General features: G+C 40.9%; 1 protein-coding gene across 1 annotated transcript in view; it reads right to left on the bottom strand.

The window, feature by feature from the left end:
- Nucleotides 1-27,385, bottom strand: part of MDGA1 (MAM domain containing glycosylphosphatidylinositol anchor 1) — a 341,865-nt gene that overhangs the window by 188,593 nt on the left and 125,887 nt on the right. The window contains exons 5-7 of the mRNA XM_081942783.1: nucleotides 15,079-15,211; nucleotides 3,031-3,300; nucleotides 1,750-2,079 (exon numbers count right to left, since the gene is read on the bottom strand). Coding sequence (XP_081798909.1) covers nucleotides 1,750-2,079; nucleotides 3,031-3,300; nucleotides 15,079-15,211 — 733 coding nt within the window. The remainder of the gene's footprint in view (nucleotides 1-1,749; nucleotides 2,080-3,030; nucleotides 3,301-15,078; nucleotides 15,212-27,385) is intronic.

Here is a 27,385-nt window from a genome sequence, read left to right on the forward strand (position 1 = left end):
CTTATATGGTGTGAAGATTGAGCTGCACCCGCACGGCTCAGTTCTGCCAGCATATGCTCACCTGGCAGGAGACAATTTTCTTTATGGGAAAAATGTGTAAATTGCATTTGAAAAGTTTTTAATTAAGGGAGGCTTTCTGGGACCCTTATCCTGGATGACCTGCTTGCTCAATCTTATGAGGGGAAGAAGATTCAGAAAACCAGGGAATAAATACACCACCATTCCTATCTGTGGTCAAACTAAGGGAAAGATCCACACTTCTGTACGGACGTGGTAAAGCATTTTTCAAAACCCATTAAAAAAAATTTTTTTTACAGCTGTCAGAACTTTACATGGACTCTTTACTGAAAAAAGAGAGAGAGAAAGAGAAGAATGAATTGGTGATCTTGGGATCTGGTGATTAAAAATGAGCTTATGGAGAAAAGTTTAAGATTACTGGATAGAAAGGAGTGTGAAAGGCACAGGTGCATGTTTTTCTTTGTCAATTTCTTTCTTGTATCTCTAGTTCTTATTTTCTATATTCTTGTTTGGTGTACATGTGTGTGTTTGTGTGTGTGTGTGTTTACAGTTCCATACTCCATTCAGATTGCTTCTGAATTTCTCTGTGGTAGGAGCCTCGCCAAGGATTTTCTTTTGGAAACTTGTTTTAAGTGGACTGCTAGCATTCTCATCATTTCTCTGATAGGCACCTGTGACCTTTGTTGCAAACATACTTCAGAAAGCTCTGTTCTCTACCTGCCTTACCTCTGAATCCCTCTGAGAAACGAAATAGGTGTGATGTTAAGCGAATCATTAGAAACTAAACCACTGTTTGTTTTAGTCAATAAGTATGAAGGTTATTTTCAATGGGACAACAGTACATAGGGAGGGCAGGTAATCCCAACAGAAATGTCGCTTTGGATGGTTTTGAGCTAAAATAAATAAAACAAACAAAACCCGCTAGCACAAACAAGGTATTTTTTTTTCAAAAACCGAACCAAAGCATCACAGCGCATGTGGAGGAGGGGGCTGGGACCTAAAGATGGTAAGTTTCAATAATTTCCCCTTGGATTTATCCTTGATAAATGTCATCGTCCACCTCCATTACATTTATTTTAAAACCCTGATCTAGTTTCAGTGATGTAGTTAGTGCCATATCAAATTTGGCTCTTCCCCAGAACTTCCCAAGGCATTAGTAATATCATCCTCAAAGAATATCACAGAATTACTCTTTCTCATAACCACTTTGCATGGCTAAATGGTTACACCCTTCCTATCCCTTCTCCCCAATTTACTACTGATCTATAGGCAGAGAAGTTTCTATTGTGCAGGGAACTGTTCAAAGATGAATCTGTCCTTCACTTTAACATGCTATATACTCTTATGCCTTTATGTTTTGAATGTTTTGGTGTGCTTTAAAGAAATAGAAATAAAAAATTGGATAAAAACAACAACATAATATCGATTATGAAATATTAGATATAAATTTATTCAGCCTGACTTTTTCTGTACTCGTTTATCTGAAAACAAAAAAAATTGGAAGAGAGAGAAAGAAGTTGCATAGCAGTGCAGTCTTCCATCTTAAACCCTCCAAATAATTTGAAAAGGATTTATCTTGTGATTAAAGCTAATCTACCTATCTGGTAAACAGAGCTTAGGCTCTTTATGAAGCTCCTGGGATAGATTTTGATTAAAGCGTACATTCTTTTTTAACTGTGTTCTATCTTTAATCAGGCTCTTGGATAAGTTAAAAATTAGATGAAAATTTACCTGTTTCTGAAGAAATGTTGACCTCGACACTAAGGTCAGGGATGGGGGCTCCTTGGAAAGATGCCACACACAGGTATGTACCATAGTCCGTGAAACGGAGATCAATTATCTCTAGGCTGCTCGTCACAGGGGGAAGTTCGGGATCATTTTTGATGACAACTACTCGATCCGAGAATTTGGCCAGCTTCCCATTCTTATACCAGAAGTAGAAAACTTTTTCTTGTGGGACAGCATCCACATGGCATGAGAGCTTCAGGTCCTGCCCTAGCTGGATGGTTTCACTCTCTTTGATGACATCAGGGGTGATCTGGAAAGTTACATTCTTCATGGCTGGAGCAAATACAAAGACGAAACCGTATTACTATATCAGTGCCTGATTTTCAAATGGTCAAAATAGGTCATATCACGTCATGTTGTGTCATGTCATATCCTGATTGAGTAACTACGTAACACAAAAACTAAAACATGTAATTCACATTCTTACATTCAACAGAATTTAACGTGCTGTTTAACAGCATCTCCTCTTCTTAGGCAGAAATAATTCTGAAAAGTTGTTTTCACTGAATCTATGATGCAGGGAAGAGTAGGGTTGCCAATTTTTTTACTACTGGTTCACTAGTGGATGTACTTGTGCTCACGTACGACGCTTCTGCACATGCACAGCAGAGTCCAGGCGGGTGGGCGGAACCTCCCACAGCCACTACTACTGGTTTGCTCGATCCGGGCCGAACCAGGAGCAATCTACCTCTGATGCAGGGGGGACAGAATATCCTTCCCCTCCTTGCTTTAATTTCATTCTTGATAAGAGAGGGATACAAATGTGATTTTTGAACAGGCTACCTTATGCTTCTTTGCAAATGTAATGTATTAATTTGTCCATCAATAAATGGAATGTGGTGAGAGTAATCGCTCTGACAGAAAAGAACTCTGATGACTAAAGAACTCAGGAGAAAAACAAGGAGAGAGGGAAGAGTTTTAAAGAGCACAAGAAAACTTATTTGTTTGCATCCATCTCCCATCAAAAACCCCTCTCCTTTCAATGTAACTTAGTGTGAAGCAACATGTTTGTGTATGCGTACATGTACACACTTACAGTATGTGTTGAAAACAAACCTGAAAATTATGAGGAATGGAAGAAAGGAAGCTAAAATCATATAAAATCAAGCTTGGTTAATAATCTGTCCTGAAGTACCAGTCTTAAATTTATTCCAATCTTTAAAAGGAACAAAGTGAGCTGGAAATTCAGGCTCCATCCCCAATTAGATTAATAGAAAGACGTACATCGCACCAATAGGTTCACTGTCTTCTTGGCTGGATTCCCCACATTGTTGATGGCTGTACAGTTGTAATAACCTGAATCTTCAGTTTGAATGGCCCAGATGGTAAGATTGCCCCCTTGGATCAGGCTGTTCAGAGGCAGAGGACCAGGGGAGTGAGACCAGACTACCTGAGGCAAAGGATCCCCGCCTGTTAACGAACAGTATATGGTAACATTATCCCCTGGATTTACCACTAAAGTCTCATTCACAGATAGTTTTAGAGCTGGTGGAGCTATAGGAAAGAGAGAGAGAGAAAGAAAAAGAGAGATTTTTTTTTAAAAAAAGATATGAAGATTCAATTCTAGGAAATATGAATTGGCACATTTTGCAATATAAACAAAAGAAAGGCTCATGAGCCTAGATTTTTTTAAAAAAACATACTATGCTTCAGGGGTGGACTTCAAACATTTTTAGCAGGGGGTTCTCTGTCCGGTTGCTGGGTGGGCATGGTGGGTGTAGCCTAGTTGGCCTCTTGCACCATGGCGACCAGGGGGGTGGGGGAGGCCTTTTGCCCACACCAGGCTTCAGAGGCTTTCCTCGAGCCTCTGGGAGGGCAAAAACAGCCACCTCAGGCTCCGGAGACCCTCAGGAGGCCTTCCCAAACTTCTGGTAGGCCCATTTTTCACCTTCCCCAGGCCTCCACATGTGCCCTGCACTTACCTGCATCCAAAATGGGCTGCGTGGGGACTCCTGGGAGGGGCGGGGCAGGGTGGGCAGGGCCAGCCAGGTGTGGGATTTGGGGGTTCTCCAAACTGCACAGAATCTTAAGTAGAGGTTCTCCCAAACCCCTGTGAACCTCCAGCAGCCCACCCCTGCTGTGCTTGTAATCCAGTCAGATGGTAACTCTCAAATATCTCAAACTAAGACCCCAGTCAGTTTCAAAAACATACAGATGAAAACTGGAGGTATACAACAGCGCTAAGCTCAAAAAGGTACGTTTGTGCTTTGCTGATCAGCTTGACAAATTATATCAGGGGTGTCCAAACTTGGGAACTTTAAGACTTGTGGACTTCAACTCCCAGAATTCCCCAGCCAGCATAGCTGGCTGGGGAATTCTGGGAGTTGAAGTCCACAAGTCTTAAAGTTCCCAAGTTTGGACACCCCTGAATTATATATTGGGAAGAAAGAGAATGCCTCTCTCTGAACTTCACCTTTTGCCAAGGCCAACTCCTGGCTTTTCAGATATTATTGCACTGTAATTTCCATCAATCCCAACCAATTATTTTGTTTTTTTTTTACTCCCATTGCATAACCGAATTGTTGCTTTACAGGCTTCAGATCTCTCTAATAGATTAAATTATTGCTGGGATATAGATTAATAATGTATGGTCTGTTTTCCTTAAATCAGAGGGGGGTTTCTGCCGGTTTGCCCCGTATCGGGCAAACCGGTAGTGGTGCGCAGAAGCATCGCACGAGTGAACCGGAAGTAAAATGAATTGAAACCCACCACTGCCTTAAATGTATGACGTATCACCACTGTTAGAGCGTATTAGAGTTTACAGTCCTATAATCTGGTGCCTTCAGAGCCACAACACCTATCATCCTCCCTCAGCAAGGCTATTTATGCACCGTCAGGTTAGGGAGACCCATAAAGCTTATACTGCCTTTCTGCAGAGATATGAACTCATTTAGACTTGATGCCATTTCTTGCACTGGAGTTATAAACACAGGGATCTTCAAAATGTGACACAAAGAATTATTAGACATTCCCAATCACAGTTTGTGATGACACTATCTACTGCAAATTCCCTTTACCTGCCATGCAGAGCAAAAAGCCTTTCTTGAGGATTTAATTCCAAGTAGCATCCCGTTATAGCAAATGAAAGAACAGAACACATTTAACTTGTTAATATCTTTCCCCCACATCCCACATCCCGTGCCCTGCCTCCTCCTCCTAGCAATTATTGCTAACCTCTAGAGCTCTTTCTTTAACTGCCATGCATATCAAATGCTGGGCTCTAAGCTCATTCACAAATCTTTGAGCCTCCCCTTTATGTAAGGAGTCATATTATGAATGGGCAGCTCCTCTGCTTTAGAATGCTTAACCTCAACCCTTCTGATTAATTCCTTTTCTTCAACATCCCCAGATACAGATCCAAAAGGCTTTTCTCTCTGTTTTCTGTTTAATCTCTCAAAGGCCCTTTAAAGCTCCTTCTGGGGAGTCATCAGAGACTTCACACGGAGCTCAGAAATTAACAATCAATGGGACAATGGCTGAGGCATGTTTTAAGTAACAGCTGTAATAACGCAAAATAAGGCATCATTACATATTCATAAAGCTTGATTTAATGACATCATTATTTCTACCATCTCTTCTTTCTGGGCCTTGTGTTAATGACCTATAGTGGATTTGCTCTGAATTTCTACTTCAGACAAACAAAAAAGCAGGAAGGCTGTTCTCTTACAGGGCCCCGAAAATACATATTTCACAACTATTCTGATTTTTCCCACATCCAGACTGATTGGCTTACGTTTGGACACTAAAAACTAATATTCCTTGTCTGAATTCTAAAATGCATAGACTGACACAAGTGAAACACTGGCCAATTATATCCAATCTGTTGGGAAAATCAATGCAATGTAATAGGTAAAGTAAGACCATGGATTAGAGGCAGGAAGACTGTGAATTTCAATCCTGCCAGAGACAGGAAAGCCAACTGGGTGACCTCCCTCCCTCCCTCTCCCTCCCTCTCCCTCCAGGAAAAAATTAATTTCACTTTTAAATCTAAAGTTACACAACTAGCATGTTTTAAATTTTAAAATCCACGTAACCCACTGCCACTTTCAAGGTTTGTCCTTCAATTGTTTTACTTCCTTGTTTCTCCAAAAATAGGACCTACCCCAAAATAAGCCATAGCCTAATTTTTAAACGTGCACCTAATATAAGCCCCATCCAAAAAATAAGCCCTAGTTAATGGGGTGGGCATGGCCATCACAGGAGGTGGCAGGTATGCATGGGCTGATGGTGTCCTGAACCAGTCACAGCCAATTCCCTCTAATTGTTTTTCAATGTGAGCAGAAAAGTATAGTGTTTGAGCGGCACATTTTCATGCCTGAGCACCTGAATTTTTTTCACAGACGTCACCTAAGATAACAACGAAATCAGCATTATTTGAAACTCAAAGTTATGTTTCTTCAAGGTACCTGCTTAATTAAAAGTGTTATATAATATCAGTATCACATTACAATGCTCCTGCTTAGCAACCAAAATTTTGGCTCAGAAACTCTGGCATTTGAAGCACGCAAGTCTTAAAGCTGTCAAGTTACAAGACCCTTGCACCCCTAACCCTTTAGAAAAAAAACCAGGGGTCTTCAAACCTGACAGCTTTAAGACTTGTGGACTTCAACTCCCAGAATTCCTCCTCCAGTCATGTTGGCTCAGGAACTCTGGCATTGAAGTGTGCAAGTCTTAAAGCTGTCAAGTTACAAGATCCTTGCACCCCTAACCCTTTAGGAAAAAACCCCAGGGGTCTTCAAACCTGACAGCTTTAAGACTTGTGGACTTCAACTCCCAGAATTCCTCCTCCAGTCATGTTGGCTCAGGAACTCTGGCATTGAAGTGTGCAAGTCTTAAAGCTGTCAAGTTACAAGATCCTTGTACCCCTAACCCTTTAGGGAAAAAAAACGCAGGAGTCTTCAAACCTAACAGCTTTAAGACTTGTGGACTTCAATTCCCAGAATTCCTCCTCCAGTCATGTTGCAGCGACGTCATCTGCATGGATCTGCTCCATCTTTGGTTTCTTCATCATGGGCAAGGCTGCAGCTGAAGATGCTGACGAGCCCCCGCCGCCACCAGAATAACTGCTGCCACCACCACCTCTTCCTCCTCCAACAGGACCACCACATTTGCTGCCTGGCGCTGCGGCTGAGGTGAAGGTGGCAAAGCTCCCGCTGGGCCCCCCACCCGTGGCAGCGGCACCTCCCCCTCTGCTTGGAGTACCTGAGCTGGGGTCCATGGCTCCTCAAAAGCATAGCAGAGAGGAGGGGGCAGGGGTGATGTGGGGCTCAGCTCAGGTGCTCCGAGCAGAGGGGGAGGCGCTGCTGCCATGCGCGGGGATGCCAGCTGGAGCTTTGCCGGCTTCACCTCAGCCGCAGCGCCGGGCGGCAAATCCGGCAGTGCTGTTAGAGGAGGAGGAGGTGGCAGCAGTTATTCCGGTGGCGGCGGGTGCTTTGGGGCTTCACAACTACCGTCAGTCACCCCATGCTCATCAAACAAGTCCAGGGAGGTCCTTTGCGGGCGGCAAGGACTTCCCCAGCTTCTGGAGCCTGTGGCAGTAGAAATCAATGCGTGGCAGATGAAAACTACTGCACGGTGTTTTCTTGCCACGTGCGCAGCCGCACATCTTAGAGGGAACATTGGTCACAGCCTATGCAGTGCAGATGAGTTGTTTACCTGTCCAAGCAGCAGGTGGAGGCAGAGGTGGGGGGAGGGTGGAAAGCGATCTGGACACTCCGTGTGGGCGAGGGGAAACCTGAGAGCCTGTGGGCCAGAGCTGGCAAGTGTCCGTGGAAGGCTTGTCTTTGTGTCTCTTGACTTGCCTACAGAAAGGCAGCTTGTCGGGATCACCTGTCTTCTGCCCCGTGCCTCTGCCTCTTTCTGCTGCCAATGCTGTCGCATGAAGATGAGCCTCCCATGGCCAGCCACCTGCTCCAGCCGACCGACTCTCGGCTTTCCCGCAGCCCATGTAGCATGTCCAAGTCTCCTGCCTCCCCCCGACCTCTGCCTCCACCTGCTGCTTGGACAAGTAATCAACTCACCTGTGCTGCATCGGCTGCGCAGTCCCAGAGTGCACCAATCAAGGGACCAATGGGTAGTAGCTGCTGCTGGATACCATCGGTCTCTGCATACTTGCCACCTCTTGTGTGTGCGCCTGGAGTTGGGGTGCCCAGCCAGGTGATTAATCTGAAATCGTGTTTCAAAATAAGCACTAGGGCTTATTTTGGGGCCCCCAAAAATATAAGACTGAGTCTTATTTTCAGGGAAACACAGGTATTACTTTTTGACTACATTTTTGAATTTGAAAACACCAAAGGAATCCTTTCAAAAGTGAGAGCATATAAATGTGGTCCATTAAATGGAAAATTGAGAGAGGGAATACTGGGCTATTCTACCCATCAAGAATGCATGATATTTGGATTAAGGAATGGTTAACCACAAATTGGACTTTATATTGTTTTGTTGGTTTTCAGCATCTGTAAAAATGTGAAGTGTTATTTCTCCTGCTTTTAATGGGAAATTTAGATATATTTTTTTATTTCCCATTTTCAATAAAATAGTTACATGGCTAAAGAATAAAAAACGGTATGGAATAGTTTATGACCTAAAATGAAAGCTGTTGATTTTTGATGTGAAGAAATGCAAATAAAGCATTTTTTTCTACCCTGATGGGCTTTGCTATCAACAAAAAAAGTTCCTGAAGCACTAGTTTAGGCAACCATTCAAAAGTATGTATTTTCTTTTATGTCAGTTTCCCAGCCTTGATAGTTAAAACCCTGTGTAGCAACATTTTGTTTTCCATTATGTCAAAAAAATGAGCTTGTTTATATGTATAACTGGGCCAAAAGGAATCCATAAATCAGCTCCCTGCACCATGTAAAAGTGCCGGCAGCATCTCTCCAGGCTTCTGAGTTCTGACTAGATAGCACAAACTCCAAGTTCAGCTGTGGGCCCACCTCAGATCGCATCCTCTTGCAGTGAGCAGATGGAGACTAACAACGTGCAGCCATTGTTATGCAGAAGATAAATCTAATTTATTTGCAACCTGTGGCAATTACTTTTGTTCTCTCTCTCTCTCTCTCTCTTTCTCTCTCCCTCCCTCCCTCATCCCCCCCTCTCTCAAAAACAACTCACACACAAACACCTTGCTGGTAAGTGAGTTGAGGAGCAAAGGGAGGAGGGAAGCAATAAAAACAAAGAGTCACTTTCAATTCTCTTTGAAGTCCAATTTGCTGCAATATAACTGCAGGAGAGTTCTCCTTTGTTGTGGTTTAATCGTGTTGAAATCAAGACCGAGAAAAAGAATCCTGTCCCTGCCTTGCCCTGCCTCAACTATGAGCTGCCAAATCTCTGGACCTCCTAATTGTAAAACCATTAATAATAGAATGGTAAGGGAAAAACTGGACGTGCATGCAGAATTACAATGGTTTCTTGCGTTCACAAACCGGAATCTCAAAAACAGAAAAGAGTGATACTTTTTGGATAAATCCAAAGTTATGGTTTGAGATATGATTCAAAGATTTGATGCATTAAAGTACAGAATGCGGGGAAAGCACTCATTCTACCTGAATTTAACTGGCACAAAAAGATTTCTACCGAGGCATTCAGTCTGAGTTGCAAAGGAGTTCATCTATTCTCTCATCTCAAAACAAGATAACCCGCAATAACATCATTTGTTCAGGCTGCATTTGCTATTCTAAGAAAATAGTTGAAGAGCCAATGTGGTATAGAGCAGCTAGTCCCCAATCTTTGCAGTTTAGCAATCTGGCTAGAGGTGGGAAGAGGAGAATCGGGCCTCATGATAGTGAACCAATGCACACACGCTCTCAGCTCAACTCACTCAAATGATGGGTGGCATGCACATGCAGTTCAGGTGCACGCAGCTGAGCTGTGTGCATCTTTATGCTGGCCCACCACTTACTGTACATGAGTTGAGCTGCGTGCATGTGCACATTGGCCTTCCTCTCACATGACCCAGTTCCAGATAGGCCTGATAGTGGGCCATAACCTGGGGCTTGAAGACCCCTCAAGGTAGTCCTCAACTCATAATCACAATTGGGACTGGAACATGTGTTAATAAGCCATGGGCTCATGAAGTGAGTTGTGCCTGATTGTATGACCTTTTCGCCATATTTGCCATGGCTGTTAAGCAAATCACATGGTTGTTAAGTGAAACCAGCTTCCCAATTGACCGTACTTGCCAGACGTCAGCTGGAATGGTTTCCAATGGTGATCATGTGACCCTGGGACTCTGCTATTATCGTAAATATATGCCAATTGCCAAGTGGCCAAATGATGATCCCATAACCATGGGGATGCAGTTGTAAGTTCAAGTGGTCAACTGTATTCAGTGCTGCTGTAACTTTGAATGGTTGCTCAATGAATGGTCATAAATGGAGGACTATCTGTAATGTACAGCATTGGATTAGGATCAAGAAGCCCATTTTCAAGTCACCTTCAGTAATAGAAGAAGATTGTATGGGTTGCATCAGAGAAGTATGGTTGTGGTGCCAGATTTTTCTGCTTTCGTTTTTTTTTTTTGTTTCTTGCTTTTATTGTTATGTATAGTTGTTTATTCTTGTTTGCAAAGAATTTTGCACCCAAAGTTTGGTTTAGATTGGTTGGCTATACAAATGTTTTAGATAAATAAATAAAGACAGTTCACTAGACCAGCGATGGCGAACCTTTTTTGGTTCGCGTGCCACAAGTGGGGGGAGCTCAGGGGGGTCGTGTGTGGGAGTGCCGCACCCATAATGCAATGTGCGACCCCCCCAGTGCGCATGCGTGCACAACGCGCCACCCCCCCATTTTTACATGCTTTTTCGCCCTCCCCAGGCTTCAGAGGCTTTATAGGAGCTTGGGGAGGGCGAAAAGAGCCTTCCCCCCCCCAGAGGGCCTCCGGAGGCTTAAGGGACTGTCCGGAGGCTTCCCTGAAGCCTTCGGAATGCTTAAAACGATCCTCCGAGCAAACCAGAAGTGACTTCGGTTTGCTCGGAGGGTCGTTTTAAGCATTCCGAAGGCTTCAGGGACTGTCCAGAGGCTTCCCTGATGCCTTCGGAGCACTTAAAAAGACCCTCCGAGCACTTCCAGTTTGCTTGGAGGGTTGTTTTAAGTGTTCCGAAGGCTTCAGGGAAGCCTCTGGATGATCTCTGAAGCCTCCAGAGGGCCTCCAGGGGGGGGGAGGCGGGGGAGGCTCTTTTCGCCCTCCCCAGGCTCCTATAAAGCCTCTGGAGCCTGGGGAGGGCAAAAAATTGCTTTTAAAAAGGTGAACTCAGCTGGCCAGCGCGCGCATGCGTGCATGCCAGCCTACAGGGCAGCGCCTCGCGTGCCCTGACAAATGGCTCCGTGTGCCACCTGTGGCACGCGTGCCATAGGTTCGCCATCACTGCACTAGACTGATTGATTGATTTTGGACTAGTCATTCTCTCAGCCTGAATTATCTTAGAGAGTTTATTGCTGTGGGGAAGAAATGAAGGATTTATCTGATTTTTCCAGACATTCTTAACCTGTTTCTTATTTATTAAGAGCCTCTAAGAAAATTCAACAGCAAATATAGTCAATGTGACATTCTGGAGTATTCAGTGGAACATCTGAATTAACCAAAATACATGAAGGTTGAAACAGCCAGCATTATGGAGCTCATCAATCTTTTCCTAACCATATACCTCCAATGGGCAAACTTACCGACAAATTAAAGGGACACCTATGGAACCACCTCTTTCAAGACTTATAGCAGAGGTCATTATGCAAAATCCAGAAGCCATAGTGCTTCCACAAATACAAACCAAAATATGGAGCAGATAGGTAGATGACACCTTCACCATAATAGAAAAGACCAATTAGAGAATACCCACATAATTATTAACATCTCCAAATGAATCCAAACAATAAAAACAATAAAAACACTTCACCCTTTTTGGACATTCTGATCAGCAGAGACCACAATGGCAAATTAGAAACCAAAGTATACAGAAAAACCACTCACACCAACCAAGTGCTTCATTTCCCACAAGAGAAGCTGCATAAAAACTTTACTTAGATGAGCACAAACTCACTGCAGCAATCCTGAACAACAGAAAAAGGAAATAGAATATCTATACTCCAACTAAATGAATATTTATGCAACTTTAACAAAAGTGCCTCACCACTCAACCCAATATATCCCAACCAACACAAGATCCAAAAAGAATAACACTGTCATACATCAAGAATTCTCAGAAACCACCAACAGACTACTACAACCACATGTAATCAGCATAGCACACAAGTCAATTAAGGCCTAAGTAAACCAAACACCAACAAACCCAGAAGAAAGAAAAAAACAGGAATCAACTACAACATAATTGCAATGACCGCAACAGCCACTACATAGGATAAATAGGCAAAAGATTGGCAGAATGCATTCATGAAGACATGAAAACTCTTTAATTTCACAATATATGGACAGACTTAACTATAGTTTCAAATGAGAAACTATAATCATCCTAAACCAAGTCAACTCCAAAAAAAAAACAAAACCTAGGGAATTTCTAGAAGCCTGGCATTCTGACAAATTAGCCATTAATAGATACATAGATAGATCTTGTGGTCCAGCAGGATCCGGTTGAGCTGCTGATGGACTCGGATAGTGAGGAACCATATGAGTCTGCCCTGGACGATGTGGAGGACCCTGTGCAGGGTTCAGACACAGAGCAGGGACCAGAGAGGCTGGTTGGCCACCAGGAGGTGCCTGAGACATGGAGCAGTGGGGAGGATCAAAGGCAGTTTGTCCCTGATGCTAGATTGAGAAGGGCTGAAAAACGGAAGCAGCAATTCCGTAAGCAGACTCACAGAAGATGATTAAGCACAGGTGGTTGTGGATTGGCCCCTCCCAAGAAAGATTATAGGTGAGGCGTTGGGAGGGGACATTTGTAGGAAACAACCATTCGAATTAGTAGTTAAGAAAATCTATCTGTGTATCCTAGCCGTGTCTGCTCATTTGGACTATCTGCGCTGCTTCATTATCTGGGTTGCTCTATTGAACGTGAGTTGTGTGGGCCCTCAGCCAAAGGATTCGTTATCTCAGTAATTAAACAGTGGCAAACAGCCAAGCTTGTGTTCTGGTTTATTCACAGGCGTGGAGAGGGGGTTCAGAACACATAGATATAAACAATGTCTATATACTATGCAAAAGAGACAATCAACAAGCCGAAAAGAAACAAAAAGCCCAAAACACTTCACCACTAGTAATCAGCATTCAGATGAGCATAAATTTACTCCAAGATTAACATCAGACCAACAATCAAGTAAAGAAAACCCCAATCAAGGAACTGCCAAACAAACCAACAGTAAACAGCCCAACCAAACAGCTTCTAACATCACCCTACCAAAACTGACAGGGCCAGTCACTCAAATATAAACTGAGAGCAAATCCCACCCCTTACTAGTACTAATGATGTTACCTAGTTTGGATAATGAAACATCTGCAAGAAAACAACCAAGCTCGTAGAGCATTAAAAATCTCTCATTTCAACCCCAAGCTACAAATATTCTCCTTTATTTTTCAATACACTAGCATTGGTTCTTCTATCTCTCTGCCTTGTTAACTCAAGTTCAATTTCTTATCCAGGATTGTTCCTAAGAACCACTGCTAAATCCTAAAACCTGGTGCCCACCACTTAATCCCCCAGTCATATGTCATTGAAAGAACACATGCTCTGCATGTAAAAGGCCCTTGGTCTCAATCTACACATTCCATGCTATATTTTAAAATGCATTTGGAGAGAGTAGAAATTCAGCACAAGCCAAAGGTTGTGTCTTAAATGAAATTAAGTCAGTGAGCCTTACTATGAACAACTTTGTTGTGGGAATAATGCTCAGAGAAGAGATGGGACATTTTTTATTTTTCAAGTGTTGCTGAACTGCAGCTCTCAACATCCAACACAATGACAACGCTTGGCCAGAATTGCTGGGACTTGTAGTTCAACATCTGGAACATCTTGTTTACATCAAGCAAGACAGGCTTTCCTGTCTGCTTCCAAACAAAAGAATGTCTACCCCTGAGATAGCACTAACTACCCTATTATCTTCTCAACACACCGGCTTCAAAGACCTCTGACTACAAAGCTAGAAATGTCCTCTGTTGAGGGTCACACTGATGCACTTCAAAAAAATGTATCAAAACATATTTAAAACAAACATTTTGGAGAGATAAATTGAATGGTATCTCAAGAGAAAGTACACTTGAAAATGAATTCTAAAAGCATTTTGGGGGTTGATTTTTAAAACATCACAGAATAAGGAGGAAGCAACTCAGAACACAAAATGACCCAGATCGTATTGTTCGATCTAAAACTAGAGCTTCTTCAGTGATAAGATTTTATCCTCAAAACTTAATTTAAAAAAAATGTTTCCATAAGTGCAAATATAGGGAAATATTAGAAGTTAAGTTAGAATTAGATATCCATATATAGTTTGTAAAGGGGAAAGGTGGAAAATTAACAGCTTGTGGATCACACAAGGACCCCCAGCATTTATTTATCCATTTCATATGGATCCATCTCAGTGGTGGGAGTCAAACTTTTTTTACTACCGGTTCTGTGGACGTGGCTTGGTGGATGTGGCTTGGTGGGCGTGGCAGGGGAAGGATACTGTAAAATCTCCATTCCCTTCCCACTCCAGGGGAAGGATACTGCAAAATTCCCATTCCCACCCAATCAGCTGGGACTCGGGAGGCAGAGAATAGATGGAGGCGGGGCGAGTCAGAGGTGGTATTTACCGGTTCTCCAAACTACTCCAAATTTCAATTACTGGTTCTCCAGAACTGGTCAGAACCTGCTGAATACCACCTCTGATCCATCTCAATTAGTGGCAGTGAATAGAATTCAAACAAAATTAAAAAAACAATAACAAATATAAAAGTTTAAAATACAGTCAGCCCAGAAACAACAAAATTAAGAGGCAAGTACTTAATACTGAAACCCTCCAAAACATTATCACGTTGCGCTATTAAAATTTGGCAAACCGCCTCTCTCCACACATGTGGACTCTGACAGACTTCAGCAACCGGAACTGGAGAAAACAATGGTAGTTATCATAATAGCTGCCCCACGTTCCTCCAAACCATTTTTATCTACTTAGAAAGATCCCCAAGGAATCTGAGGTACTCCTGATCAAATTTTCCTCCATTTCTTTTGCCATCATTAATCTCTTAAAAGAAGAAAACCTTAAAAGGGCTTCTTCCCCTGTTGATCTTGATGGATGGGAGTGGGAGCCATTTCCCAATCCCATTATTATTGGATTTCTGTGACTTACCTGTTGTGTTGGTCAACTCGAAGGTGACTGTCTTATCAGGGATGCCACACACATTTCTCACAGATACCTGACATGTATAACTGGCATAGTCATGGGGTCGTAGATTTTTCAGTTTCAGAACTTTTGTTTCTCCCTAGAGTGTTTGAAAAGAAACAAATGAAGTTATTTCTTGATTATATAATTTCTCATAGTAGTCATGAATTATTTTCTTTTTATCATCATTCCGATAGTAGAATGTTCCTTCCTCATCTGTTAGTTGATAAATCAGTTTCTTTTCTTTCACCTTTTTTAGTGTATATGCCAGCCATCTTCCTGGTTTATTTGCATTTTCAAAAAAGTTTTGTTTCAAACTTCTAATTTTCTAGGCTAGGTCTTCTTTGTCTATTAAATTCAATTCATGTTTTTTAAAGCCCATTTGACTTTTTTATATTATTTTTTTGTGGCTCTTTTTGTAGTTCCATCTCTAACCTCCTATACTTCTCTTCTAATTTCTTTCACACTTGACTCCTTTGTTTATTTCTCTTTCCCACATATGTTATGGTTAGTCCTCTAATATATGCCTTTGCTGTCAGCATATTTTCCCCCAACAATCTGGGTCCTCATTTTGCCAAATTCGGAAGGAAGGAAGACTGAGTCAATCTTGAGCCCTGTCAGGATTGAACTCCTGGCTATGGGCAGCGTTAGCCTGCAATACTGCATTCTAACTACTGTGTCACCACAGTTCCTTAACTTTTTTAAAAATGAAAATTACTATCATGCAAAGCACAGCACTGGCAACCAATATCACCTTAATTTACAACAATGTTTCTCGACACCATATAGATATAACAGATATTCTTAGAAAATAAATACAAGGAATGGCTTTATTAGGAAGTTGCGGGGTGGTGGCAAAATGGGGCTTCTAGAGGGCAGCCCCATAAGAGGTTATTTTTCAATCAGTTTGTAATTGGCCATGCCCCCATTGCCACCGCTTTGTGAATATGTAAGCTGCCTCTAGCATTCATTGCTGCTCATGTGATGGTCTCAGGATTCTCAACATGCTCACTTAATCCTGCTATAATGGAAGCAAGAATAATAATAGGAATTAAGCATTGCTAAAGCTTCTAGCAACAGGAATGAAGCGCTGTCTGCCACATCTCTCTAACCATGCATCTTCTTTTCAGCTTACTTACAATTCAGTATCTGAGAAGGGTGATGGTGGTGTAAGTTTTGGGGCAACAATATCTTGTTTTGAGGTACTTTTGCAATACAGTAATACAAGGGTAACTTTATTTGAATGAACAGTGAAGGTCACTATCCTTGAAAAGTCTAGGTCATGGTGGAGATGAAAAAAAAATCACCATGTTGTTGGCAAGAATTTACTCCATTGCTGTCATTATAGGGGAATCATACTAATCTATCAGAGGAAAATATCATAAAGTGGTAGTAATGGTGAATATTATCATTGATTGCATTTTCATCCTCTGGACCTATGGAAATGAATATAAAAGTCATGATGGAATTGTATACCCTATCATCAACCTCAGATTAGAGCTCTAGGGGATATGTCCACTTCCTTGATCATAAAACAACGCAGATATAAAGGCATTACAGGTAATCCATGACTATGACTCGTCACTTAATCACTGTTCAAATTATGAGACCCCCCCCCCAAAGCGACTTAGGACCTATTGTTTGAAGTTACAACGGCTGCCTCTCTACGTTCACATGATTCCATTTTGGGATCTTGGCAACTGCTTACCTTGACAACAGTTTGCAGTGTTGCACAGTCATGGGACCACAATTTGTGATGGTTTTTTTTGCTGGTTTCTGTCATTATTTCTATTTTTTAAAAGCAAAAAATACACTTTGGAGAAAATTGATTTGCTTAACTGCCACTATCAAAAATTGGATCTGTTCGTATGATACCTCAACTTACAACCATAATGAATTACAACTGTAATTGCAGGCTCAGTTACAGTCATAAATCAAGGACTACCTATATATAAAAAACCTACAGATCACCATGCACACCAAGTCTATCATTTATAGCCAAGCTCTACACTACAACTGCATTTGTTTTGACTCACTTGATAGGGCTGCTCAACTGATGGAATTAAACCATTTAGGGGACTGCATTACCATCCACGAAGATCAATAGACAAGTTAATAGAGTCAGATCAATATCCAGGGAGGGCCTACTATAAAACTAGCTATAGAAACAGAACAAGAGAACAATAGTGGGTTGTCAACTAATTTTGTTGTATTTAAGTACAATGACAATAAAGATTATACTTGTCACCTACAACCCATAACTCAAACTACTCAACACATGATTTATAAACTACAACCAAACTGAACAATGATACTGTCCTTTCTTAGGCATCGGATGAGAGGTCCATACTTTCATATAGACAACTACTCAATCTGAAGTGAATTCTCCCAAGCAACATTGGTCCTTCTATAGGATCCAGGCCCTGCAACCAGCCCAGATATCTACTTTGCCCTGACATCTACATTAACAGTACCATCACAAGCCCCAACAAGTGCACACATCAGATTAAAGGCATCTTCACATGCTCTTCCTCTAGTGTGAAATATGTCATCACCTGTCAGCAATGTCCCTCTGGATTCCATGGACAAACTTTACACACAAAAAATTAATGAACACAAGTTTGACATCGGAACTCAAAACAAGGACAAAGTAATAACAGCATTTCAACCTGCCAGGACACACTCTATGGCAGACCTCAAATGTCTATTTTGGAAAAATTGGACTTCCACAACACCCTTGAGCGAGAGATTGCAGACTTCATATATATTAAAGGTTTCAGGCAATCTGATAAGGTCTCGACTAACACAATGGCTCTTGAACACATCATAATTGTTAATTTATACTATCTGTCACACATTAATCTACATTTGCAGAGGCAACTTGTCTTGCCCTCCCTTTCTTCCCCCTTACTCCAGTTGAAATCCTATATTTTTTTAGCCACTCTATAACATTTGATGAAGTTTATGAAAACTTATACTTTTAATAAAATGTGTTAGAAAAGCTGATACCAGACTCCTGATTTTTTCCCATTATCCTTAGGGTTCCTAAAAACAATATTTTGTTGTAATACCTTCCTGGCTTGAGAAATGAAATTGATGGGCCAATAGCAATCATCATGTTTTCAAAGTAAACTCTTGTATTTTTGTTCTGGTCCCAAACATTTTTGTATTTTGGTGGTGATGGCCGGAGGGGGGGGTATGCTTTCACATTGATGATAAAACCAAAACTGCCCTGCTAGTTCCTTTTAGAGAAATATGCATTCCAACTGGCTCCCTTTGAGTTTTACTTTACAAATTCCTTTGCTTGGTACAAATTTTGATTTCTGCCTTGAAACCAAAACAATAAAAGGTACTTTTTAAGATCCACTGACATAATTTCTGTGAGAACTATTGTAAATCAAGAGACTGGTGTTCTCAGGCCAGGTTTGGAAATTATGTAAAACATTATGTAATTTAAGTAAACGCCAAACAATTGGTCAGCTTCTGGACCACCAAGTCTCATGCAAAGAGTTTATTAAATTTCAGGAAGGGCAGGAAGAAAGAGGTATGGATCGGAACCATCATGTATATAAAAGGTACCTACAGCCTCACATTGCCATTGGACATTCAACTGTTCTGTTGGGTTTCATTCTTACTTGCAATAAATATTCTTATTTAGCTAAAGTGTTTCTGAGATACTTTTGCCAAATCCAAGCCTAGAAAATTAATTCAGCTATATAAAGGATTTACTGTTAGGTCCTAGTCAGGAAAGTCTGACATTTTCTCTCTCCTTTCATCCCCAATTGTATCTTTTGTTTTGCCTTAAGCTTTTGTGAAATCCCTTTTGATTTGTAACATAATTCACTAACACAGTCTATTTTCTGCCTTCACTCTTCTGATTTTTCCGGAATAGGTAAAGGTAAAGGTTCCCCTCGCACATATGTGCTAGTTGTTCCCGACTCTAGGGGGCAGTACTCATCTCTGCTTCAAAGCCAAAGAGCCAGCATTGTCCGAAGACGTCTCCGTGGTCATGTGGCTGGGATGACTAAACGCCGAGGGCACATGGAATTTTGTTACCTGTTACCTTCCCACCAAAGGTGGCTCCTATTTTTCTACTTGCATTTTTTTACATGCTTTCGAACTGCTAAATTGGCAGAGGCTGGGACAAGTCATGGGAGCTCACTCCGTTACCGCTGAACCGCCGACCTTCTGATCGACAAGCTCAGTGTCTTAGCCACTGAACCACTGCGCTGCCAGAGTACCTTTATATTAAACTGGTGTAGCCCATGCTTAGTAATCTGAACATTACCATCTCATATACCTTTCCCTTTTGATCTCCAAATTATTAATACATGGCTTTTCCTTTAGAAAAATGTGACCCAAAATCAAATACAGTTTTTTTTCTGCTTTCTCTTTTTTTTTGTCAATTGATAAAACTTTACTTTTTGAAGCCGTAATTTCTGCTACAAGGGTGAAGTAGAACTTGATTCTCTCATTCATCTATTCTATCTATCTCATTCATCTCAGATGAAGCTATTTGTGGACAAATGGGTTGCAGAAAGCTGCAAGGCCAGGAAAAAAATAAACAGCTAAACTGACTTGTTTTTTAAAAAAAAAAATAGCAAGAAGAGGCCCCAAAATTAACTTGAGAGCGAATATATAGAAGTCAGACTTTGATGATTCAAGGTAGCATTTCTCTTGGAGAACTTGGTGTTTATAGTTTTCTAATTTTTGACAGTAAATATGTTTATCTAACCTTCTTGTGTCTAAGAATACGGAGGAAGAGATTTTCAGGGAATAAATGGCAGCTCAGTGAAAAGCAGAACCAATGGCTGTGGTGGAATGAAGAGTCAGCTACTAGATCAACTCTTTGATAATCCCTCTCTGTGCAAGAAGAGCACTTGAGATTGCCCAAAAGTGCCACACAGTTGCTCCTCACACAGAGATTGCTCTGATAGGTTCCCCTGATGAGGGAATAGCCATCTTGCTCAAACTAGGGACAGCACCTTTAAAAAGACACTTTTGAATGTTCCATTTTCTAATCATTTTTGGAAACTGTTTGATAACTGCTTTTCAGCTATTAGGAACCTTTGGATTCATAGGTTTTATAATATTGGGTGAGTTTCCTTCGATCCTTAGCAAAAGAAGTTTTAAATATAAGTTTAAAGACTTCTTTTGAAATAAGCAAAAGGATGGTGTAGGATGGTGTGGACAAATAGATCAAGGGTCCAGATAAATTTAATGTAAGATTTTTAGAATTAAATATAAAGAATATTTAAAGGAAGAAGAAATTAAAATTAGCAATCTGGATAATATAAATTTGGAATAGTTGTATAAAATACAAGCACTATACAAATACTTGTATGTTTTCACATGCAATTCTCCCTTCCTTCCTCCCTCCAACACATACACACTCACACAATACACACACATATTCATAAATAATACAATTATCCAAAATATATTTAAAAATTATAAACTTTTACAGACCACTGTCAAACCTGAGAAAAATATAGTTCAACTGTTGACATAGAATATTCACCCCAAAGTCAATGGTTAATGCTGAGCCAGAGTCATTTCTGACAGTCTATACTCAGGCAGGTTCCAATGTTCTTAATTATTATTTGCCTGAGCCATCATGCCACCACCTAAAACATGTGAACCTTGTGAATTATTTCAGGGTTGATGTCAAAAGTAGAAATTGCTTATAGTGTTGGTAATTGTATCCTGTTTTTCTAGTCAGTAATAGACTAACTAGAGCATTTCAAGGTTCTGTATAAATCTGGCAGTATAGAAAAACATGTTCAATAGTTTCTACCTGTCTTGAGTCACAAGGGCATACTCATATTGAATTAAGAAAAGAGATTTGTTAAAGAAATATTTTGTGAGAAGGGACAAAGAACAAAATAAAAAGAAATCAAGTTTTAGGCCATTATTTGAATGGACTAAGGATCAAAATGATTAGAGGTAAATGGAAAGAATATAAAGTTGGTTTATTTGATCAAGGTTAAAATAGCTATATTATTATCTCTGGTAACCCTCAGTGGGATTTTGCAGATATCAGGTTTGAAATGATAAGGCTTTAAAGGATTGCTTAAAGATAAGAGATGGAATATGGAAAGAAGAGATCATTTGTTATATATTAAGATAAAATTATAAGTTACTAAAATTATTTATACTTGTGATAAAAGGGGAAGTCATTCTTTTATATATTTCTTTTTTTCTCCTACTATATTCTTATTTTTATTTCTTTTCTACTTTTCTGCACTTTTCATTTTGTATTATATTTTTAAATGTAAGTTTTTAAATAAAATTGCTATAAAAAGCAATGTCGATGAAGAATTTAATTGCTGTACCTGATATTAAACTTAACCCAAAGTTGGGCATCGCAATTCGATATCTTGTTATTTTTATTCAATGGCTTGCTATTGAATCAAATCTTGGATAATGTTTGCTTTTACTTGCCTTGTTGTTTAAAGTAAATCTGTTTTAGGAATGGCTTTCATTAGACTGATCTCATGCAAAGCACCTGTATTCCCTTGAGTCGACTGTGTGGTTCAGAAAGCAAAATTCACACAAAGATGGAAGGGGAAATGTAGCCTTGGAGAAAGATAAACACCAACAAGACCACAATACTACTGTGAAAACTTGTCTCCAGAAGTTGTGGGTGCTCCAACACTGGAGGTTTTTAAGAAGGGATTGGACAACCATTTGTCTGAAATGGTATAGAGTTTCCTGTATGAGCAGTGGGTTGGACTAGAAGTCCTCCAAGGTCGCTTCCAACTTTCTTATTCTGATTGCTATTCTGTTCTGATAATAACATTTAGAACTTCCCTGTCAAATACTGATTCGTGTATGGTTTACATACATCTAATTTATTGATCAATAAACATGGGGTAAATGTGTAACCACCAGTAAATCACTTACAAAGCTTAAACTATTAGGTTTACAATTTATCTGTTAATATAATCAACTGTCCCTAAGCTTCTTCTAAAGACTAATGTAGCTCAGCCACAATTCTGAGAAAACAGAAAGCACACAGATGAGAGAAAACATCATGCATCCAAATAAACTGTTCTCTCTCTTTTTAGCAATACCATAATATATCAAAGACAAGAAGTTTGTTATCTCGGACTTGCTTCGTCTCTCAGCTGTCCAGTTTTGGGTTGTCAAAGGAATGTAATAGGTGTTAGCCTATCACTGGCACATAAAATGATTACGACTGTACGCTAGAAAATAACAACAACAAATCCACTCCAACTCATTCTGCAACTAGCATCAGGCAAACTATTCATGGCGCTGCAATTTTTGGTAATGTGCCAGTTATTAAGCTTTTTCCAATGATAAAATAACTCTCCCTTCCAGAAAGGTCATTTTAAGAGGTAGTGTGATATAATGGTTGCTGGACTGGGAAGGGACAGATTTAGGATCCAGTCCCTGTGGGTAGTTTGGGCCAATCAAGGTCTCTCAGTTGAACTTTCTCATGGGATTGTTTTGAGGATAGAAGTGGAAGAAGCATATTATATATGCTGTTTATAGGAATGAGAATAAGAAAAATAATCTTTCCTTCCAGCAACTAATCAATGAAATCCTTAAGGACAACAAAATAATTCAAGCAGGAAGCAGATGCAAGGCAGAAAAGCAGGTGCAAGGTAGACAATTATGCCAACTACAATGTTACAACCAACAGAAGACAAAGGGACTGGGATTTCTAGACTCATGTAAAGCAACAGCTCCCAGAATGAGTAGGCTCCATGCAATGGGAATGGGACAACTTGCCACAGCCAACTTGCTGTGGCGAACACACCATGGCCAACTCACTGCAACTAACTTGCCATAACCAACTCACCATGAACATAGCCAACTTGCTGTGGGACAATTTGACAATTCTATTTAATTATTTAAAATAAGTAAAAATTACTTTAATTTTCGCCATTCACATTTCATTCTGTCCTTTCTTTTGCACCCTTTCTTTGTTGATTGTATTCCACCATTTATTTGATATTAGTGTAACTCTTGTTCTACAGCAAGTTGTCCTGTGGTGAGATGGCCATGATGAATTGCCTGCAGTGAGGTGCCCATGGTGAATTGTCATAGAGCCCCTTCCAACAGGGCCATCACTAAGGGGAAACTTTAAATATTTATTTATAGTCCACTGCCAATGATTACAATCAAGGAAAGACACATCACACATTTCCTCTACATCAAAGACTATTTTTATTCAAGATGCTCACCAGCACAATCATTAACAGCTCTAGCATCTCAAAATATTAATATTTTGCTTTATGGTTAATCTTGCCAAGAATCACAGTTCCCTCTCTGACCATTAGTAGAAACCACTGAAATAAGCAGAAAAGTTATTCACATTCATAACTGGCACATTCATAACTTTTACCTCCCGGCAGATATATTTTTAACTGGTATTTTAGGGAATTGTTTTTAAATTTAATCTATGGGATATTTTTTAGGGGTTTTTAAAACTATATTTTAGACACTTTACTTAGCTGTACAGTTCTTTTTAACCTCCTCCATATCTATATCTATCTATTTAATAATTTAACTATCTAATTTTAACTATTCATGTGATGTATTTTTGAATGGACTGTACACCGCCCCGAGTCCCTTATGGGAGAGGGGGCGGTCTATAAGCACAAATAAAAGTAAAGTAAAGTAAAGTAAAAAGTTAAAAACTTTTGTTATTGAGAAGGGACAACAGAATGCAATCTATGGATCAAATTTCTCATTAATTATAGAGTTTTTCTACAGAGCAGCTACATGTGTCTGTAGTATGCACATAGACCTTGACTTATGACCAGAATTGGGACCAGAACTTCCCTTGCTAAACAAGGAGGTGATTAAATGAGTTATGCCCAATCTTATGACTTTTTGCTATATAAACCAATTCACTGTGGTTGTTAAGTGAATCATGTGGTCGTTAATCTGGTTTACTGATTGTTGGAAGCTGGCTGGGAAGTCCACAGATAGGGATCAAGTGACCCTGAGATGCTGCAATTGCATGAACACATGCTGGTTGTCAAGCACCCAATTTTAATCACATGAGCATGGGGATACTGCGACAGTCGTAAGTGCAAGGTCATGTCATAAGTCACTTTTTTCAGTGCCATTGTAACTGAATGTTCACCAAATGAATGGTTATAAATTGAGGAGTACTTTTATTTACATGTATCATGATAAATCAATTAAAGCTTCAGATTTCATATAACAAAGGTGGAAATGAACAGGAAAATTCCTACGCCCATTCCTTTTCATATAAGAACTGGGGCAGGAATTCATATATCTCCCCTGTCCTTAGGCCTTATTTTACTTTCATCTAAGAAACATCTCCCTTCCACAAGGCACGACACATAACTTCCCTTTTTGAATATTGTTCTGGAAATATAAAAATCTTGGATCTCCTGTCTTCAATCCCAATAACCCAAGACACTGGATGTCATCTCATAGCACAATTCTCTGCATGCAGAGGGTAGCTTTGGTATGAGTTGAGTGAGAGAAAGACTAGGGCAGGGTGTCAAACTGGCAGCCTGCGGGCCAGATGTGTCATGTGCAGGCTACTCCCACCTCAGCTCTGCAAAGGGGAAAAACGTCGCAAAATGTCACAATGTGACACCTGTGGCCTAGGGCATGTTGCAAAAATCAGATACAGCCACAAACCAAACAGAGCTTAGCCTGAAGTTGGTAGACAGATGTGCAGAATGCAACTAATTCAACATCATTGTCAACTTGTAAAGCGTTGCTATGACTATTATCAGGCTGGCATTCGAGGGAGGATTCCATGCATACCTTCGGCCAGAGTGGGATCTGATATTTCTACAACCTAGTTCGTGAATATGATTTATGACACATGACAGAAGGGAGGAGATAGAGGGATAAAGTTCAAACACAATTAAGCGGAAGCCAGTTACGGCTCCACAGAAGATCATGCCAAGATGTTGATCCTAATAAATGAATGGGTTTTTTTTAAAATTAGTCTCGAGGCTCGTAAATTAATTAGGTCATCCCTTGGGAACTCACAGAGCGTCGCAATTGACTCTTAAAAATTCAATCAAGATTTCCGGGTTACCTGAATCCCGGGCCCTCCGAGCACTCCCCCAATATTTGTGGTATTTGGAGGGGAAATCAGGAAACAGGAGGCTGAAGAAAGAGACTGATTGCAGCTGGAGGTATGTGGCAATGCCAAGCAGCAATGCCTTTCCCAGCAGCAGAAGCAAGAAAGAATGAGTAGTAGTGGAAATTAGCCCCTAAGGCAGCTAAAGTAGAGTTCCCTTACCCTAGTCTCCAGATACAGGGAAGGGTCTCAAGCAAGCTGGCAAGGGTGACTGAAGGTGGGACTGGCACAAGCCAGGCTCCCAAAGCCCCAGATGGAACCCCTGGAGAGTGCAATGGAGCAACAGAGGGAGGATTTTGACCAGACCACCCTTGCTGATCATGGACCATCATGCCGCCCAAAAGACAGGGGAGGAACATCTGATCCTGTTGAGGGGAAGAGACACAGACTGGAGCGCAGCCCCCCTCTTCTACCCAATAGAAGGAGAAGGAGCCCGAAACTGCAACCAGTGCCTCTCCCACGCAGCAGGCAGCTGCCCAGAGCAGTACCTGAGGTGCTATGTGAACTATCAGCAGTCCAATTGGGCAGACCTCTTATCTTTTGCTGAGATTGCATACAATAATGCTGTTCACAGTAGCACAGGACTCACGCCATTCAAAGTAGTGAGCGGCATGGATTTTGTCCCAATGCCTGAGTATCCAAGGAATCTCCCCCTCCTCAGTCTGCTGGACTGATTGGATGTCGATGCTGAAAGCAACCTGGGAAAATGTCAAAAAAGCACTGGCTAAAGCGGCACAAACCTATAAGAAACAGGCAGATAAACACCGGGCTCCGCAATGGCCATTCCGGTTGGGAGAGAAGGTTTACCTCTCCACAAAATATTTGAGATTAAAGCTGCCTAGCAAGAAACTGGAGCCAAAATTTATGGGACCATTCCCCATAGTAAAGATCATCAACCCAGTCACAGTGCATTGAAACTGCCTCAATTGTTGGGGAAGATATACCCAGCGTTTCATAGTAGCCTCTTAAAACCCGTGATCGGATCCACTCTGAGACCACTACCCCAGGAGCCCCCAGGCCCTATAGGGGGGCAAACCCATTATGAAGTTCAACGAGTCCTTGATTCGAGGTGGCATAGGCGACAACTCAAATACTTAATCAAGTGGAAGGGCTACCCCTTATCAGAGGCATCTTGGGTAAAAAGTAGGAATATCCAGGCTGATCACTATAATTCCATGCAGAAATCCAAACAAGCCTGGGGGAGGAATGTATCCCTAAATTATATACCTGTACTCAAATTGTTTTTGTGTCACACAGGTCACTTTCGGGAAGTGAGGGGAGCCGGATGTCAACTTGTAAAGCGTTGCCATGACTATTAGCAGGTTGGCATTCGAGGGAGGATTCCATGCATACCTTCGGCCAGAGTGGGATCTGATATTTCTACAACCTAGTTCGTGAATATGATTTATGACACATGACAGAAGGGAGGAGATAGAGGGGTAAAGTTCAAATGCAATTAAGTGGAAGCCAGTTACGGCTCCACAGAAGATCATTCCAAGATGTTGATCCTAATATATGAATGGGGTTTTTTTGAACTTTGTCTCGAGGCTCGTAAATTAATTAGGTCATCCCTTGGGAACTTCACAATCATCTTCCTTTCCCTTACTTTCACAAGAACAACAAAATTAACTATGAGTCTGCATGTGAAGTAGAGCTGGAGTGTGGGTGGGGGCCAATTTTCCAGATTGCTTTTAGGAATATAGCACAGAAGGGTAATGAAACATCTGCAAGAAAACAAGCAAGCTCAGACAGCACCCAGGTTCTCCTCATTTCAACCCTGAGCTACAAATATTCTCCTTTGTTGGTGATATAGTCTCAATTTCCTAAAACTTCAAGGAAGAAAAATGTTAGCATGTGTTTCAAGAAAGTCAGCACATGGAAAGTTTTGAGAATTTATGAAGGAGAAAAATAAAGAAAAACAAACATTCGTTGTGGAGATTGTTTCTGAATAGTACTTCATCACTAGGTATTTGAACAATCTCAAGAAAAGCCAGTCATCAATTTCAAGAAACTGAGGCAGAGCATTAATGAGGCATAGACAATCCACCGGGCGGTAGGAGAGGGGACGATTTAGCTTGCTGCTGTAAGATTTCATAGATTAATCATATAGTCTGAACTGCTATGGTTGCAAAACAGAGACTGCATTTCCTTAGAGTCCTGTGAAAAAAA

The sequence above is a fragment of the Natrix helvetica genome (assembly GCF_964273705.1).
Source record: "Natrix helvetica genome assembly, chromosome: 2".
NCBI lineage: Eukaryota > Metazoa > Chordata > Lepidosauria > Squamata > Natricidae > Natrix > Natrix helvetica.